Source organism: Hippocampus comes, unplaced genomic scaffold (assembly GCF_001891065.2).
Source record: "Hippocampus comes isolate QL1 unplaced genomic scaffold, H_comes_QL1_v1.1 scaffold14, whole genome shotgun sequence".
Lineage (NCBI taxonomy): Eukaryota > Metazoa > Chordata > Actinopteri > Syngnathiformes > Syngnathidae > Hippocampus > Hippocampus comes.
The window spans coordinates 1,027,595-1,046,212 of record NW_017805839.1 but is presented as its reverse complement, the minus strand read 5'-3'; the positions used below and the strand labels follow the sequence as shown (position 1 = coordinate 1,046,212).

At 41.4% G+C, this 18,618-nt stretch overlaps 1 protein-coding gene across 2 annotated transcripts; it reads right to left on the bottom strand.

Moving 5' to 3' along the window:
- Positions 1-6,359: 6,359 nt before the first annotated feature.
- edn3b (endothelin 3b) lies at positions 6,360-17,827 on the bottom strand. Of its 2 annotated transcripts, XM_019888086.1 has the most exons (6): positions 17,732-17,827; positions 17,364-17,461; positions 17,069-17,245; positions 16,758-16,974; positions 8,901-9,059; positions 6,360-7,275 (listed from the first exon to the last, which is right to left on the bottom strand). In XM_019888086.1, exons 3-6 carry the CDS (start codon positions 17,118-17,120, stop codon positions 7,221-7,223), a joined length of 483 nt encoding a protein of 160 aa, XP_019743645.1. In that variant the 5' UTR covers positions 17,121-17,245; positions 17,364-17,461; positions 17,732-17,827; the 3' UTR covers positions 6,360-7,220. The 2 variants fall into 2 exon arrangements, with proteins under 2 accessions (XP_019743645.1, XP_019743644.1); XM_019888085.1 differs by having other exon boundaries at positions 17,069-17,461.
- Positions 17,828-18,618: the final 791 nt, after the last annotated feature.

The following is an 18,618-nucleotide window of genomic DNA, read 5'->3' as shown; positions in this document are numbered from 1 at the left end:
GAACCTTTCCCAGCTGTCTTCGGCAGTAGGCGGGGGACACCCTGAACCGGTTGCCAGCCAGTCACAGGGCACGCACGCCTATTGCCCGAAGACGGCTGGGATAGGCTCCAGCACCCCCCACCACGACCCTTGTGAGGACAACGCGGAAAATGGATGGATGGATGGACACAGACACTGCGATGTGTTGTCACAGCCCCGCTTCCTTCTGTGTTTTTCTTCTGACTTGCTCATTTATTTTGGAGAGTCCACTTCCGGGGACCTTCTGTTTCTCTGTCCTTGAACTATCAGGCTGGGTGGGAGGGTGTTCCCATACCTGCAGGTGATCGGCAATCACCTCTTGCGTATGAGAGCTCTGCTGATCTGCACACGTTACGAGTGGTATCGAGGCCGTTACTAGTACACATGCTAGCCACTTTGGATTTCTGTGCATAATCATTTGATCTTGGTTGTCTTTTTCCAGTGCTTCCCTTGCCCAGCCTGGCTCCAGGTTTTCCTCCACGGACAACTTGACCCTGAACCGATCGTCCTTCCCATTCGCTTTTGGATCCACTGCTGCCTTTACCTTTGGGACCCGCAACGGACACATGTTACAAACTTGATACTGGCTTTGTAAATGTAATCTTAAATGTAACGCCATGTTAGCGAGTTACAAGCCTTTTTTTTTAAACATCCTTTTTCAATGCTCTAAACCGCAGCTTTTTTTAGTGGTCAGTTTATATCGAAGTTTATATATTTAAACTGGTAAATTATATTATCGGGTAAACCAAAGCTATAAAAAGGAAAATATTGTTGTTTTTATGGAAATAACACAGTCCCTTTTCACTTAATGATCAATGTATGAGGTCAAAGGAAGCAAAAAATGAACACCTGACTGCAAGCTGCAGTGGAGGCTGTGAACTTGGCTTGTTAGGCTGTGTGCACAAATATTTCCCAGGACTTACTGTGGGAATGGGAGTGGATGATGATATTATTGATGTTCTCTGCACAGGCCTTAGACTGAAGCTCCGGGGTAGAGCTTTGTTAGACTTTGCGTGACATTCCAAGGAAGATGGGTTATACAGCGATTGAGCCTCAAAGGATGCAGTCAGCCTCGAAACCTTTCCGGAGGGGCAAAAAAAAAACCACGTGTGGGGTTTGACTTCAACCTTGTGTTGTAAAAATAAATGGCATGACATTGAAGTACAACAACAAAAATTCCTGAAGAGTGTGACACACAAAGGCGATACAGAAAAGGCTTTTTTGTTTTAATCCTATCAGACTTAAGCACGGTTTATTTTTTTCACCCTCTGCCCCAAGTTGAACTTGTAATTAAAGGCACTGTTTTGGGGTTTTTTGTTGTGCCCTTTTCCCTTGTTGTATTCATGTAATATTTGCATACAAACTGTTGGTAACAACATAATTATCCCAAAATTATGCGATGGAGGGGAAATACAGCCACTGCTGTTGGCAGTTCGTGTCAATGTGCGCGCGCGCGCGCACACACACACACACGCACACACACACACACACACACACACACGCACACTCCTGGTCTGTCACTTTTCCTCTCTGTTTAACCACAAAATGCTGTCAATATAACTGAAATGCTTTAATGTCTTTCTGTGTGTGACTGTTGTTTAGTATGAAGCGGTCTTGTTTTCATATAGATGTGGGGATCTGGATAGAACGTGGACCACTGCCGGACCATTGTTACATTAGTTTATCCATCCATCCATTTTCTTATCCGCTTATCCTCACAAGGGCCGCGGGGCATGCCGAAGCCTATCCCAGCCGTCTTCGGGCAGTAGGCGGGGGACACTCTGAACTGGTTGCCAGCCAATCGCAGGGCCCACAAAGACGAACAACCATCCGCGCTCACACTCACACCTATGAACAATTTCGAGTGGTCAATCAGCCCGCCATGCATGTTTTTGGAATGTGGGAGGAAATCGGAGTGCCCGGAGAACACCCAACACAGGAACGGGGGAAACATGCAAACTCCACAGAGGAAGACCAGAATCGGAATCGAACCGTGCCGCCCTACATTAACTTATTTTAAAAAAATAATTAAGTGCCTTGGAAAGACATTAAAAAAAGTTTAGACAGGCCTTTCATCATATAAATGGCAATGTGAAAATAGCAATTATGATTAGATAGTGATAATTATGTTTATATGCTCAATTTACAGCGTTCCCCTTGAAATAAATGCACCAGACCCACCAAACACAAGCTCAGTCATGAGTTTATTGTATGTTGATGTTCTCTTTACCTGTCAAGATCCATGAAGGGAAAGATTACTGCCTCCTTCAACCAGTCTTGCAAAGAAACAAAAAACAAAAACAAGTGAGAGCAATGAAATGCTTGAAAGGAGGGACAGTGAGGTCAGGGAGAACATGAAAGTAGTCACGCTCTCCTTTATCTTTTAGTGAGGCTCGTCATCAACCTGGATTCGCGCTCACAATGACTCCGAGGGACAATTTCGATTGTTCCATTGTCCTCCCAGAATCCAAACAAATCAGTGGTTGTCAAATTAAATCAAGCAAGTCTTAGTGTTTGACTTTGAAGCTTTGATGTATTGTACTGGGTATTCATTCAATTTCTTTCATGTTTTGGGCTGCATTTGGAGGCACATTAGAGAGTTCAGCATGCTAAACATTGTCATCTGAGAATGAAAAGGGGGCAGGTTAAATGCCTGCAGCTGAGCCCCCAAAACAAAAAAAAAACAAAAAAGAAGGGGTAACAAAACACCCGCTGAGCTGGCTGTGCTCCTGACAGTTCTTTCCCAGGTGTAGGTTTTTTTTTTTTGAATTCGGAAAATCAAATCACCATTAAAATTCTACCTCCTGGGCTTGGATTGTAATTATATGTTTTATGTCTGACACTACTTCACAACAGATGACAGCAAAATACTGTACAGTGAAATCACGATGAGTGATGTATACTTAAAAACAAAAACATTTTTACAGGTTTAGACTGTCTTGAATTCACTCACCCTTCCCCCTACAAATATCACCAAAGATTTTTTTTGTTTCATTTAAATTTGTCCCAATGTAGCAGTAAAACAGGTTATCGGATAGTTTTCCACTGCAGCCCTTAAAAATACTGTACTGCCGACAGTAGAGCCAATATTTTACATCAGAACAGTCAAATGATCATGACCAAAAACTGTCATGGTTCTGTTTGTTTATGTTTCAGGCCCTGCTGGAGTGGAGGGCGTTCCCTCCAGCCGTGCACCTGTCCTGCGTTTCAAACAGTGGACTAGGGCTGCCACGGCGACCACTTACTGTCGGATTATTCAGCCTTGCTCACGACTCGTGTTCAAGTGCTTGTTTATTTGAGATGTTCTCGACTTTGCCTGATAATTCCTTTGCCACGTTTTGGTTTTTGGTCATGTAAGTAGCATTTTGTTTAAAGGATAATCCTCGGTCAGTAATGTATGCGTGATTGGATTCCTTGTCCTCTTCTGCCAAGCGATTTTTCGTTTGTATTTTTTCCTTGTTTTATCTCGTTTCCTTGTTACCAGAGTTTTCGTTGTACTCTGTCGGTCTTACAATCTGTTAATAAACATTTGTTGTCAACTCTTATCCCTGTCTACATATGTGGAATCCAATTGTGTTCCAGAGCGTTCCTTAATAAACATTTGTTGTCAACTCTTATCCCTGTCTGCATATGTGGAATCCAATTGTGTTCCGGAATGGAACACATGACATAAACAAGGAGCAAAGGATGAGATGCAATAAATGAATGAGGTTAAATGATGTTAGATACAGTATTTGGAAAAAAGCATATTTTGAGCTTGGATCTGAAAAGAATGAAAGAGTTGGCAGTGCGGAAGTAAGGTCAGGTCTTAACAAGATGGATGTCGTGTTGTAGAGTCGACTCCAAGATTGCGGTAAAGTGCGAGGGTGTCTGGAGGGCATTTTGGTGGTCACAAGGATCACAAGAGTTCAAAATACACTCTAGCTTGTGGAATGACTTATGGTGTGACCAAACAGAAGTGAGCTGTATGAGTCAAAACGGGGGTGACAAGGTTATGGACCTGGATAGCGCCAGTATGAATGGTGAGGAATGAGCGGAGTTGATTCACGATTTGTCAGTGGAAGACAATTCTACTTGTCGTTGTCCCACGACCTGGTATCCATTCGGAGGGGCATAGCAGATGAGATGCGGTACACTAAGTCCTTCCACCTCTTGTCCATGTCTTGATGTCAGCGGACAGAGTGATGTTACGTAATGTGGGATTCAAAAGTGAGTGTGTTATCATGGCTGACACCTCCAATCTGAGCCTGAGTAAACAAAAAAAAGTTTTCCAATGTGACTGAAAAACTGTCCGTTTTGGCAAGTACGGGCTTTGTACCTGCAAAAAAAAAAAAGGACTTCTGTTTGGTCATTGTTCTGTGGCGAACCATTGTCTGAATTCGGATGGGCAATCGACACGGGAGGAAGGTGGAAGAAAGGGTGGTGTGTTTGGCGGGAAGGGATCAGTAGCAGATGCTGGTCTGTCAAGGAGGGGAAGCTCAATTTCATCAAAAAATGTGTCTGTTTATTTATACGTGAATTCTACTCTCCGTTCCTTTTCAAAGAAATGATCTGTGACCCTTTGGTGATATAAGTCAGTCTGCGAACACAAGCAACTACAATAAAAGCCACCAGAAATAAAAGATTAATTTGTCACTAGTCGCTTTCAACAAAGAGAGTATCCCTAAAATGATTAGAAGTCTCCAGTTCAACTCAGAACAGAATGAGACTTGGAAAAATGCTCCCACGGATGCCTACACCAAAAGATCGATGATTGGCTCATTTCGCTGTCAATCAAAAAGAGATTCAGCCTCAGACAGATCATCCAATCGTCATGCAGAAAAGCTCAGCGTCCGGGCGGGCCGATACACGCCCACTGTCCATCGACTCCCAGAGACGCTGAGCATCCGACGGGCGCGACAAAACCAGCATTTATCCAATGACTCGTCTCGTTTCAATTGGGACAACCTACTCAGAACTCTCAAGACGCCCAGCGTCCGCGCTGCAGACGCTCAGCGTCCACACCGTTTTAAGCACAGTGAAGCTGCGGGAATGAATGAGAAGAGAGTTGCGTCGTAACCAGTATTAAGAAGCTGATTCGGAACAAAAGTTGGGCGCGTTGGAGCGCATATTTAGTCAATGACATGTCCACACAATTATATGTACACACATGTATTTGATCACTTACTTTTTGACATTTTAGGGGAAGCTGAGCTTCCCTTGCAGTCTTAGAGCAATCGCCTCTGGAAGGGATGTCTGGCTGTCATCCACATAAGAACGGAAATGGAAGTTGAATTTACGCAAAATTGCAGAGAGGGACAAGGTAAAGAATTGAGCAGGAGCGTGGAAAAATGCATACGCCACATTTTTGGGCATACGCACCCTTCGTACAGGTGGAAACGCGACAGGTAGAATTAGAATGATTTCTGACTGTAGTGTGGCTGAAGAATGAGAGTGGGATTTGAACCAGTCACTTCAAATTAATTTGAGCATGTTTTCGATCTGCTTTCAGATGCACACAAAAAAAAAAATGCGACAGTCAGCAAGTGGTTTCTTTGCTCTGGTTTTAATTATAACTCTCTTTGCATTACACTGAATGCTTTATCAACTGTTATGATGCGGCGTTGAAAAAGACATTTTGTAAATTATCATAAATACACAACACTGTAACCCCCAGTATAAGCCTCGGGACCCACTAAAAATAGTGTTCCTTTACTCTCTGCAGTAGATCACATTATGACACAATTATCGTACCCATCACAAATAATGTAATCATGTAAAGACTTGTCAGAATGTGAGACAATTAAGCAAATATTGTTTGCTTTGTGTTTGTATGAAAATGGACGAGGGGGACCGATAGTAGTAGTAAGGCACAGTAGGGGAAGGAATTACTTACTCGTCAGGCGAGAGGAGAAATTCTAGACCCGGAGGTTAACGGAAAATGTTGCCATTTGATTTTCACTGATACTGTTTTCCCTTTGTGGATAAGCTCGATACTAAAATCCAACCACAGTCTGTTGAGGCCTTGGGCAACACATTTTTTTAGCAGCCTCAGAGTAAGATTCCATCTCGACTGAGGTGTTTTGTGATTGATTAATAATGCCCTCCAGTAAATCAACACGCATTGCACATGCAAGCTCTCACCGGTCTGATTCCATGAAAAAATTGGAACTGGGTATCTCATTCTCTCATCAACTCCCCATCCAATAGCCGTCAAGCCATTCTTTTCTAATGAAAAGACTCATGAAGTAGCCGATAAAATAACCAGACAACATTTTGGAAGGGAAAAATAATTAAAGGTTTGGCTCCTGCAAACATGACATCAGCACGTACCTGATCCATGTTGTGACTACACTTGTTTATGAATCTTTAAAACCTAAAGAGTCAATGCTCCAGTCAACTTTCTCAGTGTTATTGTGAGTTGTTGTTTTTTTTGTTTGTTTGTTTGTTTGTTTTTTTGATGATGATGATGCTCATTTCTTGCAGGCCTCTATAGAGCTCTATAGAAATCTCAATTACAATATGTATACGTGTAAAATAACATCACATTTCTCTTGGGCTAAGGTTAGCTAGGGCAGAACAGAGCAGAGTTTACATGTTTAATATTATTCATATACTTTTATATTATTTCTGTTAAAAATAATCTGTCCAAAATGAGTCCTCAATTTTGTCATTAAACATAATATCAGAAAACACGGCAATAAAGAAGGGTCATTGTCTATTCATAATCATTCGTATGTATTCTAAAATTGTACCCTGCTTCAGTACATTCATCCATAACTCACATTTTGTTTTCCACCATTTATATAGAAAAGCCGTCCATGGTTTATTGAGCGTTTACAGCTCTCCTCGTTTTGGAAGAAAATGTAGTTCACAATATGTTAGCAGACATGAATACAAAAAAAGGGAGACTAATCAAGGTTGGCATAAGGTCAAGGTCATGTAAAAACATAAAAAAAAAAAAAAAAAAGAGGGACTAGCCTCCGGAGAACTGTAGTGTTTCAAATTTGCTGAAGGTGTTCTGAAAGCTGCTCAGCCTGACGGAACTTGCTCCCAGAGTTACGATGCTCAGGAATGTCGGCAGTGTCAATCTCCAAAGCTCTTTCCTTGAATAGGAGTGTACCTGTGGAAGCAAGGGTGCCAAACAGAGAATGCTGGTATGGAGATGAGGGATGTATCCACTCCCTGAAGAAAACGGCAGAAGATGAAGAGGCGTCCAACTGTCAGCCAGGCCTCGGGACTCTGTGAAAACTTGTTTTCGGTCCAGTCTCTACAGAGCTTGATTGGGAAAAAACAAAATTAAATTAAGGCACAAAATTAAATTGATACAAAAAATTCGCCAGGTGACCCAGTAAGTTAAACATCTCTCGGGACAAAAAAGCAATTATGCAATGGAGACGGAATGACATTGCTTCAAATCACAGAAGGACCGCCTGATTGAGCTGACATTTGGGAGACATGGAAACAATAATCGACGAGCATTATTCCATTCACTGTGACCGTGACACAAAAGCAGAAGTTGAGAGCTTTCAGAAATACATTTGCCCATCACTCATCTGTAAACCTGCACGTTCAAAGTGAATAGTGAGTTTATCCGTGTTAAGCACACAAGCTAGAAAATTTAGCACATCACTTTTGAGAATCTTCGCAGAAGTAATAAACTGTTGATGCTTTATTTTATGGCATGTGTGTTTCATGTGAAGTGGTTTACTTGGGCAACTTTTATGCTTCGGTTTATGCTGTAGATCCAAAACAATTGTTAAATCGTAAAATACTTGTAGGGCTGTCACGATCAAATCATTTAAGAAGGGAAATCTACTGAGATGGCGCCGGAGATAGCAGCCATTGACAAGACCTCCAAGAGAGAGAGATCTATAGATATAGATATAGATATATAGATATATAAATGTAACATAATTTGGGATTCATTACATTTCCATGGGAAAAATTTACCTCGATTTACAAATGTTTCGAGTTACAAACGGGGTCACGGAACAGATGAAGTTCATAACATGTGGTACCACTGTGTACATTCCAAATATCAAGTTCCTGCGATGTCTAATCACAGCCCCCAGAAAGCATATTTGCATGTTATGTCGAGATTGCCACGACATAATTGACAAACATTATTTATTCCCATTTATTTCTTTGGCATTTTGGAAAAGGCGGGCTGATGGAGGTCTACAATATAATCTTTAGCACATTTAAAATGCCCACGTGGAGTTAGCAAAGCTCCAACAAAAATTGTATGAAGAAACTATTTTCAAAGTTTGTGTTGTAAGGGAAAAAAACTAGACTTGTTTTAAAACAACTACAAAGTACTATGATGTTACTATGACTTTTAAAGAAGGTAACTTTTTTTTTTTTTCCGGGTCAAATCCATGTCCAAGTCTATTTCACTCGGGAAATCTCATCATTTTTCATGAAGTATATATATTTTTTTTTTACCACAGTTGGATTCCCAAGTTTTCTTCTTACAGTAAATACATACATGTTCTTTCATGTGAGGGCTGAACAAACATTCCCCCTTGAGCACATCAAAGTGAAAATCTTCTTACAGTTTCCTATAAACATACATTCCATGCACTCCAGTGAGTCTGTTATGCTTCCGCCATATAGACCGCATACCTCTCCTTCACTCAATTTAGGAATGAGGGGAATACTGTAAGAGGAGTGGCCTCAATTGGCCCAGGAATCAAGTGGTTGTGTTCACTCCCACAACAGTGCAAACGCCCATTTCTGACTGCGCCCGTCTCCAAACGTGCCAAAAGAAAGAAAAATCTACCCATGCGCACAGTTAGACTGCAGTTTGTGCTACACTTGAGCTGAGCATCAAAATTGCCCTGACTTTCCAGCTTTGTAAGACGACTTTATAATGACAGCAGAGTGTGAAAACAACTGACCTTGACTGACAAAAGTGATGGCAGTCTGCGTCTTGATCCAGAGAAGCACACATGCAACGCTGAGCGTCTCTCTGCTCGTGCCCACTCGGTCGTCCAACAAGAGCACGTCGCATTCGCTGAACTCCTTGGTAGCTCGACATTCCATATGGTACCGTGCGTCTGGAAAGTTCCACAAAACAAAGGCGGTAGTGTTCAACGACAGCAAAACATGCCCATACAAATGTCTTCATATTTTATGGCATATCACAAGATAAATGACAGAGCATGTCAATGAACCACATATGTTAAAGGCTGCATAATCTGTGCATCAGGCATGTGTCCAGAAGTATGAGGGTGAGTTCCTGACTAGTGTATATGCCTGCTAAAATATACTTCATTCTAACTGTATGACAGAATTTAGAAACGGAAAAATAAAGAAAAGGATTTCGAACCAATCAAAATTGGATTATATCAATTTGGAGTGGCCAAACTAAAAAAAAAAAAAAGAAAAACCCACATTGTGCATACTCTACCATATCATTGTATGCTTTACTTCCTTGATTTTGGAACTTCGATCGAGATGAAAACACAATGACGAATGAAGACACAATGCATCTGTCCTGCCTTTTTTGTTCTGACTTGTTTTAGTATTTAATTGCTGGCTCGTAGCAGAGCCAGGTAGTCTGTTAGTGCAGTCTTGCAAATTTTGACACATACAGCAAAACGTACACTGAACACAATGAATATTTGTGTAGTTTTTTTAATAATGATGAATGGATTATATTTTGCTGTCTATACATCTATATCTATATACCGTAATTTCCGGACTATAAGCCGCGACTTTTGTCACACGCTTTCAACTCTGCGGCTTATTTCATGAAGCGGCTTATATAAAGACTTTTCTTACGGCCACCTGTGTCCTGTCTTTCTTTGTAAATATCTCATGTTACAATATGGGCACCTGCGGCTTATACACAGGTGCGGCTTATGTGCGTACAAAATATTTTTTTCCTTTAAAAATGTAGTGGTGTGCCTTATAATCAGGTGCGGTCTATAGTCCAGAAATTACGGCATCTATATCTATATATCTATATAGATATAGTTTCAATTTCGGTCGACCGCAGAAGACAATATTGGCTGAAATGGCCCCTGAGATGGATGAAAATTGATACATTAATGTGCTTAATTCATATTTCAAAAACAACATATTACATATAATTACAATACCATAATCAAACCAGTGGAAGCACAACATATTGCTTTTGCGAAAATGTATCCATTTAGTTCCCGAGTACCCATTGGATGTTGAATATAAAAGTGCGCAGTAGTCAGCAGCAGTTTTCCCTTTCCCTTTGTATGTTTTTGTGCAGTCGGGTTAAATTCCACATCCAGGAATTTTTGAAGAATCTGTCATACCACTGACAGAGCAAGCAGGAGGAATGATTAACACTATATTCGACCTTGTAACATAAGCCCATCCACAGGCTCACATGCTTTGCACTACAGGTATATAAACAGCCTGATGTCATGAGACTTTAGTAGGATTTTGATGCACCGTGATTTCCTGTTTGCCATCGATCAGGGGTGCCCAATATTTTTGACCCAAGATTTACTTTTGATGCAGCCAACCTCACGCGGTCCACCATTTCAAATGTCAGCATCACAAAACGACACACCTTTTCAAACCTGCGGTAGCACATCGCTCTTTTTTTTTTCTTGTTTTCATAAAACTCATACACGCACATACACTTGTGCATGGATGCGCACGCATATGCACACACACATGCCATGATGAGCAATCGTCATTACTGACCCTAACATGAATGAAACTGAAAAATAAACCAGCTACAAAACAGGTATCAAACTCTTAATTTACAAAAAAAAAAAAATGAAAATCACTGCCTACCTTTGTGGGAGACCTGACACTGGAATGCATGCAGAGGGTGGGGCCAATGGGGCCACTGGCCCCAGGGCATCTACCTACGGGGAGGCATCAACCCCTTCCACCCCCCATCAATAATAGATTAATGCAGATGAATACGCAAGCTGAAGGGAGACCGGTACTTCGAGGAAGGAATCACTTTTGTCATGCTTATAAGTGGAGGAACATTGCACTCGTAGCTCATGTCTATTGTTTTCAAATAGCGCTCCAGGTGATATTTCTTTGCCAGTGCCGTTGTTGCATTGCCTATCAAACAAATTAGCTTTGAATGAGAATTAATTACAGATATCCATCAATCTATTTTCTGATCTACTTTATCCTCACAAGGGTCGCAAGGCATGCTGGAGCCTATCCCAGCTGTCTTCGGGCAGTAGGCAGGGGACACCCTGAACCGGTTGCCAGCCAATCGCAGGGCACACACAGACAAACAACCATCCATGCTCACACTCACACCTGGGGACAATTTGGAGTGTTCAACCAGCCTGCCATGCGCATTTTTGCAATGTGGGAGGAAACCGGAGTACCCGGAGGAAACCCACGCAAGCCCAGGAAGAACATGCAAACTGCACACAGGAAGGCCGGAGCTGGAATTGAACCCGGTACCTCTGCACTGTGAGGTCAACGCACTAACCACTGGCCCACCGGCCCACCGGGCCGCCCTTGAACTGGAATTATTGTAGAGTTAATTAAAATGACATTAAAATGGCTTTGTACATATCTCAAACTGGAATTACAGACTTACAATTGAACTGCCATACATATGAATACCAAAAGTAATGTCACTTGTCATCAGTGAAATGACTTTGCAAATTTCTGAAATAACAATTGTGGATAGGAAGAACAAAGTTGTGGATATCTGAAGGCCGCGCTGCACCGTGCTTCCAGCGAACCGAAGGCACTTTCTTTTTACACATCGCACCTGAAAATTTGGTGGCAGAAAGTGGACTAAACCTTTGAACAGCTGAAAGCGCACACGATCTGGGATGGAAGGCAGTCTCCATGTGCCCAGTTCACAGCGACCAACTTTATATCATCCACCAGTGGCTATCTTATTGCAGTTCCTTATAAGCATACCTTGAACGTGTCACTCGCCGACATGGAGCCAGCGAGTCAGTTTATGCTTCCTGCATGTAGAACATTCCTGAATTTAATGGGAATGAGAGGAGTTGCTTCGATTCGCCAGGAAGCATGTGGACACACACTCACACACACACACACACACACAGACACACACACACACACACACACACACACACACACACACACACACACACACACACACACACACACACCTAAGTACAAAACTGAGCAAGGAGAGTCCGGAGCAAGATATGGCCACTAACACAACAGTAATTACATTTGGCTTAGTCAACCAAAACGACCTCATGTATAAAATAACATTCAAATGAAAACTGACTGTGATGTGAAAATTCTGTCTTCAACTCAATTACACGATGGAGACAATGTGAAACCAACGGCATCAAATTAAAGGGAGAATGATAAATCAAACGGATTTTTATAGTCTCAGTCTTGTCAATGTCTTGGCTCGTCTCGGTCTTGCTCTTGACTCGGTCTCAACTCTCAAAAGTCTTCTTGCTCTTGGTGAGTTCTGCTGTCTGGCAAGTCTTGGTCTTGAATAGTTTGGTCTTGAGCAAAACACTATCAAATGTCACGTGTTAGTTTCCAGTGTGCCTTCATGAATGACACCAAGTGCAATGATCCTTTCACATCACACGGATTCGGAAATCTTAAAAATAGCAAAGGGCCTCTTTGCAAAGGGCTAACATAATGTCCCAGTGGCTTCAAAATTATACTTGAAGGCAAAGATTATATACTTACTTAGTGTATATCAAGGTGCTGATGCATGCTTTTATTTCCTTTCGCTTAGATTATTGTAATGCCCTGCTCTCTGGTCTTCCTATTTCAAGTTTACAGCCACTCCATAACTCCGCCGCACGAGTCCTGACAAGGACCAGAGGGTGGGAACACATTACATCAGTTTTAAAATCGCTGCATAGACTCCCTGTGGCTTTTGAACAACTTATTTATATACCTATTTTAATTGTAGCCTTTTTTTTTTTTTTTTAGCGCCAGTGTTTCCTCATGGTGGACCTCCATGCTGGGAGGTGTGGCGACTGTCATTCTTGTCAGTGTGGATGAGCTCCCCTTGGTTTCTCTCTGCCTTGCAATGTCTTTTTTAATACAGTATATTTCATCAGGGTATGCGCGCGCGTGTGTGTGTGTGTGTGTGTGTGTATATGCGCGCGCGTGTGTGTGTGTGTGTGTGTGTGTGTGTGTGTGTGTGTGTGTGTGTGTGTGTGTGTGTGTTTGTGTGAGAGAGCACAGGCATGCTTGTGGGGATATGTATCTGTGTATGTTGGGTGGAGTGGCAGGGTCCTCTTTTTATGCTGTATTTTGGATTATTTCATTGCGCAACACTTTGAGTTGCATTTGTATATATGGAAAGTGCTATAAAAATAAAGTTTGATTGATTGATCAATAATGTAGAATCCATGTACAATATCTGTATATAATGAAGCCATTCAAATATGTCAATCTGCCCTGACTTGTTAAGTGGTAAGAAGGAGTGCTGTTAAGCTGAAACAGCCCACAGCAGTCTTGGCAAGGGAAGAGAGAGCACAGACAAAAGACTGTCTTGCTGGAAAAAAAAGTTATTCAAAATGGATGACAAAAATCAACAACCATGGAGATACGCTGTTGTCTCTACTCAAGTGCGGTCAGACGACTGGTTCCCCGTGTCCTGTAATAGGGGACAAACAGTCTCCATGTTTCCTGAGCACGCCCAACTTCTTGCGCTTGTCATCATTCTGCCAATTCACATTATGCTTCAAAGTCATTTTAATGGTTCTGTGACAGCTGTGGCCCACAAAAGGATGATTATATAACTACCTCAATAAAGCAAGGCAGTAAGTCTTTCTATAAAGCGTTCGGGAAAAAATGTGGTGGGCCTCATTATTTGGGTTATGTATCACCTGATTGCTTTCTGATGATGTTCACTGGCATTATAATTTTTTTAATGGTACTTCTAAAGACCAAGGCCCAATTAGGGGGAAAGAGTACAACACTAGAGTTGGAAAAAACTTCATGCATGACGTCATCATATCCGACCACATCTCAGAATAATCCCGCAAAAAAAAAAAAAAAAAAAAAAAAAGGTGAGCGGGGATGCAGTTCATTGTCCCATAGCTGCGGCCATGTTGTATTTTTTGAGCCAGCTGATGGTTTCCACGCAGTCAGCAGCTTGATTAAAGACCAATACAGTATATCGATTCATTATTATGTCCATTCCTACTGGCAACAGACTGATTTTGGGATTATTTCCTTCTGCCATAATTTTTTTAAAGCGGAACAAATCGTGGGGTTGATCAGTCTCCAGCAACAGCTTGTTAAACTGCTGAGGTCCCTATGACTGAACGGACAGCGCAGTTAAACAAGCAAAAATAGCACCGATTTACATGACAGTTAGGTGATGTCTGGAACATGAGCAAAGTCCATGACATTTTCAGAATAAAAGCAGGCGGGGATTTGTTTTCTCTCATTTTCATTTGTCGAGTGATGGCACTGTGACATTTTGATGATCATCTTTATTTCTTCTTTGCTGCCCGTATTTCTTTCCAACTCCGCAGAGGACTGCACGCTACTGAGATGACCGTCAAAGTACTTTTGTGTCAGTGCAACACAACACAACATTTCACTTAACTGCCAAAGCATGCAGACACTGGTGCAAGTGCGCATATTGAATTGATCTGGTGAACATAAATTCATTCCTGCATCATCCTCCCAGTCAATGGAGTGATCTAAACCCCGTCACTATATTTCCTGTAAAAAAATTCAAGATGTTTCAGGCCAAAGGTTAGATCAGTTACTCAAAGTGAGTCCTATATATGCCTTGTGGGAATTTTGACAAAGAAAGACGGATTATTTTTCATGTCTCAATCACAATCACTGCCACTCGCCTCACTCAGTGATTAATGAAGCGTCATGAAGTGATCACCAGGAAGGAAAAAACTTGGCTGACTCTCGGTTAACCTCAATTCAAACATCAACTTTCGCTCTATGTTTACAGATTGTTTTCTGTTTTTTTTCCCTTCCAAGCTGCAAACACAGATGTACTATATAATGTTTCCATAACTTGAAATTTTGTCTGCTCGTGCCTGTTGCTTATCGAGCTGTTTTGAGCAGTTCAGCCAACATTTTCAACGATTAGCCATTTGACATACGTTTGCCAGGAGTTGCTCCACAACTCTCCCTCACACACATCCTCAACATAGAAAAAATACAATATAAGTTTTAATTAATTGTCTGTATTGGAGTTATCAAAAAATAATTAGATAGCGGAAATGCTTATATTTAACCTTTGTGTTTGTGACTTACTTACTTACTTACTCTTTTTTGATCATGCATTAAGCCTCTGGGATGGTGAAATAAATGCATTGTTGGACCTGAACATGTTCATTAAATTAATTGCTAATCGTCCTGTTCAGGGTTAATAGAAAGCCCCTAGTGGGTGTATAAAGTTGAGGGAGTATTTGAAATAACTGCTGCTGTATCTTGTGTCTTGGGCTTGTCATCACTTGAAAACTGACCTGTGCTTGAGGCTTTCTGGTGTGGTTAATTAAAAGGTGCCGCAAAAAAAGAACATTTCACAAATGTTTTGCGTTCACCAATAAACTTGACTGGCAAAATTGACGCACCAAGCGCCTTCATATCTGATGTGTGAGTGTCACATTCGCTTGAACCTCAAAAGGAAATTATTCAGAATAAAACAGGTGGTGATTTGCTCAATCAGCCCCTGAAGAAGCAATCTTGGGCCACAACCTTTATCCCCCGAGCCAAGTCATTTATTTAAACGACTTGGCTTGGGAGTACGACTACTACTTCAGATGCTGCACCAACTCACCCCAAAGATGTCACAACAGAGGAAAAAAAAGTATGTAAATCATGCGTACTTTTTGCGTAAATGCCCCAAGAGACTTTTCCTATTTCTTTCAATCAACTAAACAGTATATGAGATCTGATTCTTGCACTTAAACAATTCACTACCTAAGCTTTAACCCGCAATAATCACAAGTGTCCTTGGTTGGCTGTTGTTTGCTATTCATTGTTTTGTTTGTTCCAATGTATATATTTATGTCTTTATGTATCTTTATGCAGTTCAGTGTGCCGCCTTTATTTTTAGCTGTGTGTGTTTCAATGCACTGCATGTTTGCACTGTGGTTGAGAGAGGAAAGTAATTTCATCTGTGCTGTATGTTGCACATAGAGCATACAGTATTTGACAATAAAGCTTGACTTGACTTGAACTAAACCAAAGTACTTTCATTCTGAATATACTCATACATCCAAAATAAGTAAGAGCTATGAGCCAGGTATATACTAATGATGTTTTTGTTCATTTTCATACAATAAAAGGGAAGAATTAGCAACAAAAGGTCAGAGACACTTATCAGTGCTGTTAGTTTAACCAAAACAGAGAAGGTAACAAGCAAGGGTCAGATGTAAACTTCACTATACACTTGTCATATTATACACTTGTATACCTTACCTTATACAGATTAGCCAATTACAATGTATAGTTGGTATACAGAAGCAGTATAGGCTACCTGTTTCCTTGCCATTATCAGTCAAATTCCATGAAAGCTAATTTATTTGTAATTTTTTGTTTTTAATCTAACTATACTGTATAGGCTGCACGTGGTTTTTTTTTGCTTCAATAAAATAGTATAAACTATAGCATAAATGAAATGGGTAGAGTACACTAAATTAACTTAAAAGGGCCCTTGAAAATTAAAATTGTTTGCAGATCAGATTGGATTATCATATCGCTTTCCTTGTCCTTTCCGTTTTCTTTTTTTTAAAACCTAAAAGATATATTTGCTTGGTAAAATACGCCGCATTTAATAAGTGATGTCTTACTCGGGAGTATTGATCCAGATGATGTCCAAATGGCAGTAATAGATGCACTCTTTATCCTTGTAGGAATAACAGGTGCAGCGCTTCGATCTGGACTTTGGTTCCGTCGCGTCAGAATTCTTTCGAGCCGCGACTCCACCGGAGTTCAACTCCGTGCTGGGTCCCGACACACCTCCGGGGCTGACCTCGGATATGACCCGAGCATCACACCTCAACACACCTTGTATTACACAGGAAACACATTACAGTATTAGGAAACGAGGGAAAAGTTTGCCGCGATGCGCAGCTTGCACGACGACGGGACCCGTACGTACCTTGTAAGATTATTAAAGCAAGGATTTTATAAAGCATGATTCTCGCCTGCATGGGGAAAGGATCCTTATTACGCGTGTCAAATATTCCCAAATTGGAAGAGAGCCTGGTAGTAATGCGACGGCGTGGTCATATTAATCCAACACGTGTAAAAATCCACTGATGTCCATGTCCAGATCCTGGCAAAAAATAATAATAATAATAAAACAAACAAAAGCAAAAAATGTCGTTTATTCCTCCGTTGCGTTCATATTTGGACGTTCGTGTCATAAATCCTGCACGCAATGCCGTGTGAACCTGTCCTAACGAGTCCCCCCAACAAATGCGTATGCCCAAACTCTCTCCGCCGCAGTCTCACAGCATCTGAAGGAAAGGGCAGCGTTCTTGTCCGCCCCCTAAAAATCACAAATAAAGATCGATGGGCTTTGGATAGGCTAGGGTACACCCCCACGACACCTCCCTCCACCCCCGATCAAATATGCGCGAAAGGGAGGGCTCCACTTGAGATGCTGTTGATGCATGGTAAAGGAATGAGGGTATGTTTCCTTAGTTTATAAGTAGAGCTATGTAAACGTAGCCGAACACGAGCTCTGCGATATCCCATCGAGCTGCGAATGAGCCCAGCTGTGATGAGGGTCTTTTTTTCTTCTTGTATTGTTACCTACCTGAGTACAATCACAGGGTACAATCTCAGTTCTCACGGTTCAATTCACTCCAGGTGCACGTAAAGCAGGATTAAGCGAACACGTGTGACATTCTCAACTTGAATGCATGTTGGGTTATATAAAAGGCTTCCTGGAAATACTGTAACTGAGTGGAGGTTGCCTGCAGGCAAACGTGAGGTATTGCCTCTTTAGTTCCAAAGCATGCAGAGTCATCATCGCCTTAATGATGAAGATGAGACGAGATGCTATCGCAAGTGGAAATACCAATCCCAGTATCTTTGAACATTTCCAAAAGAGTCTTACACAAATTCCCTGAGTGACTTTCAATTTCAAAACCATTTTCCCATCTATCCATTTTCTATGTAGTTCGTGCTCATTAACATTATGGTAAGCAGATAAGATGGCTATCCCAGCTTAAAAAAATAAATAAATAAAAATAAAAACCTGGCCCCGCCCTGTGTGGTTGGTTTTCTACTATACTTTTTCAGAACCATGCAGTTACAATGTACTGTAACCGCTTTTCAGAACCGCTACCAAGAGTAAGTACCAGGAGTTAGCAACCTGAACTATAGAGGGCGCCGTCCCTATGGCTTGTTTATAACAGCCCTCCAATATGGCCGCCGGGAGTGCATTGTGGGTAATTGCTAAAAGGACGGAGCCCTCTATTCAAAGAGTCATTTGGGCAGAAGAGAGCATGCTCGCACTTATATGGTTGTTCCTGCTCTTTGTCGCTTGTGTATTGGTCTTTTTTTCGAAGTACTGTAGTTTGTTTGTTTTTTCAGAGGTGTAAGATTTACACTCCGTGCAGTAAACCTTGGATATATTTTGCAGTTTTATGTCGCTGTCTCACATACAGTAAACAGCTTTCGACCATCTCCCACGCCGCT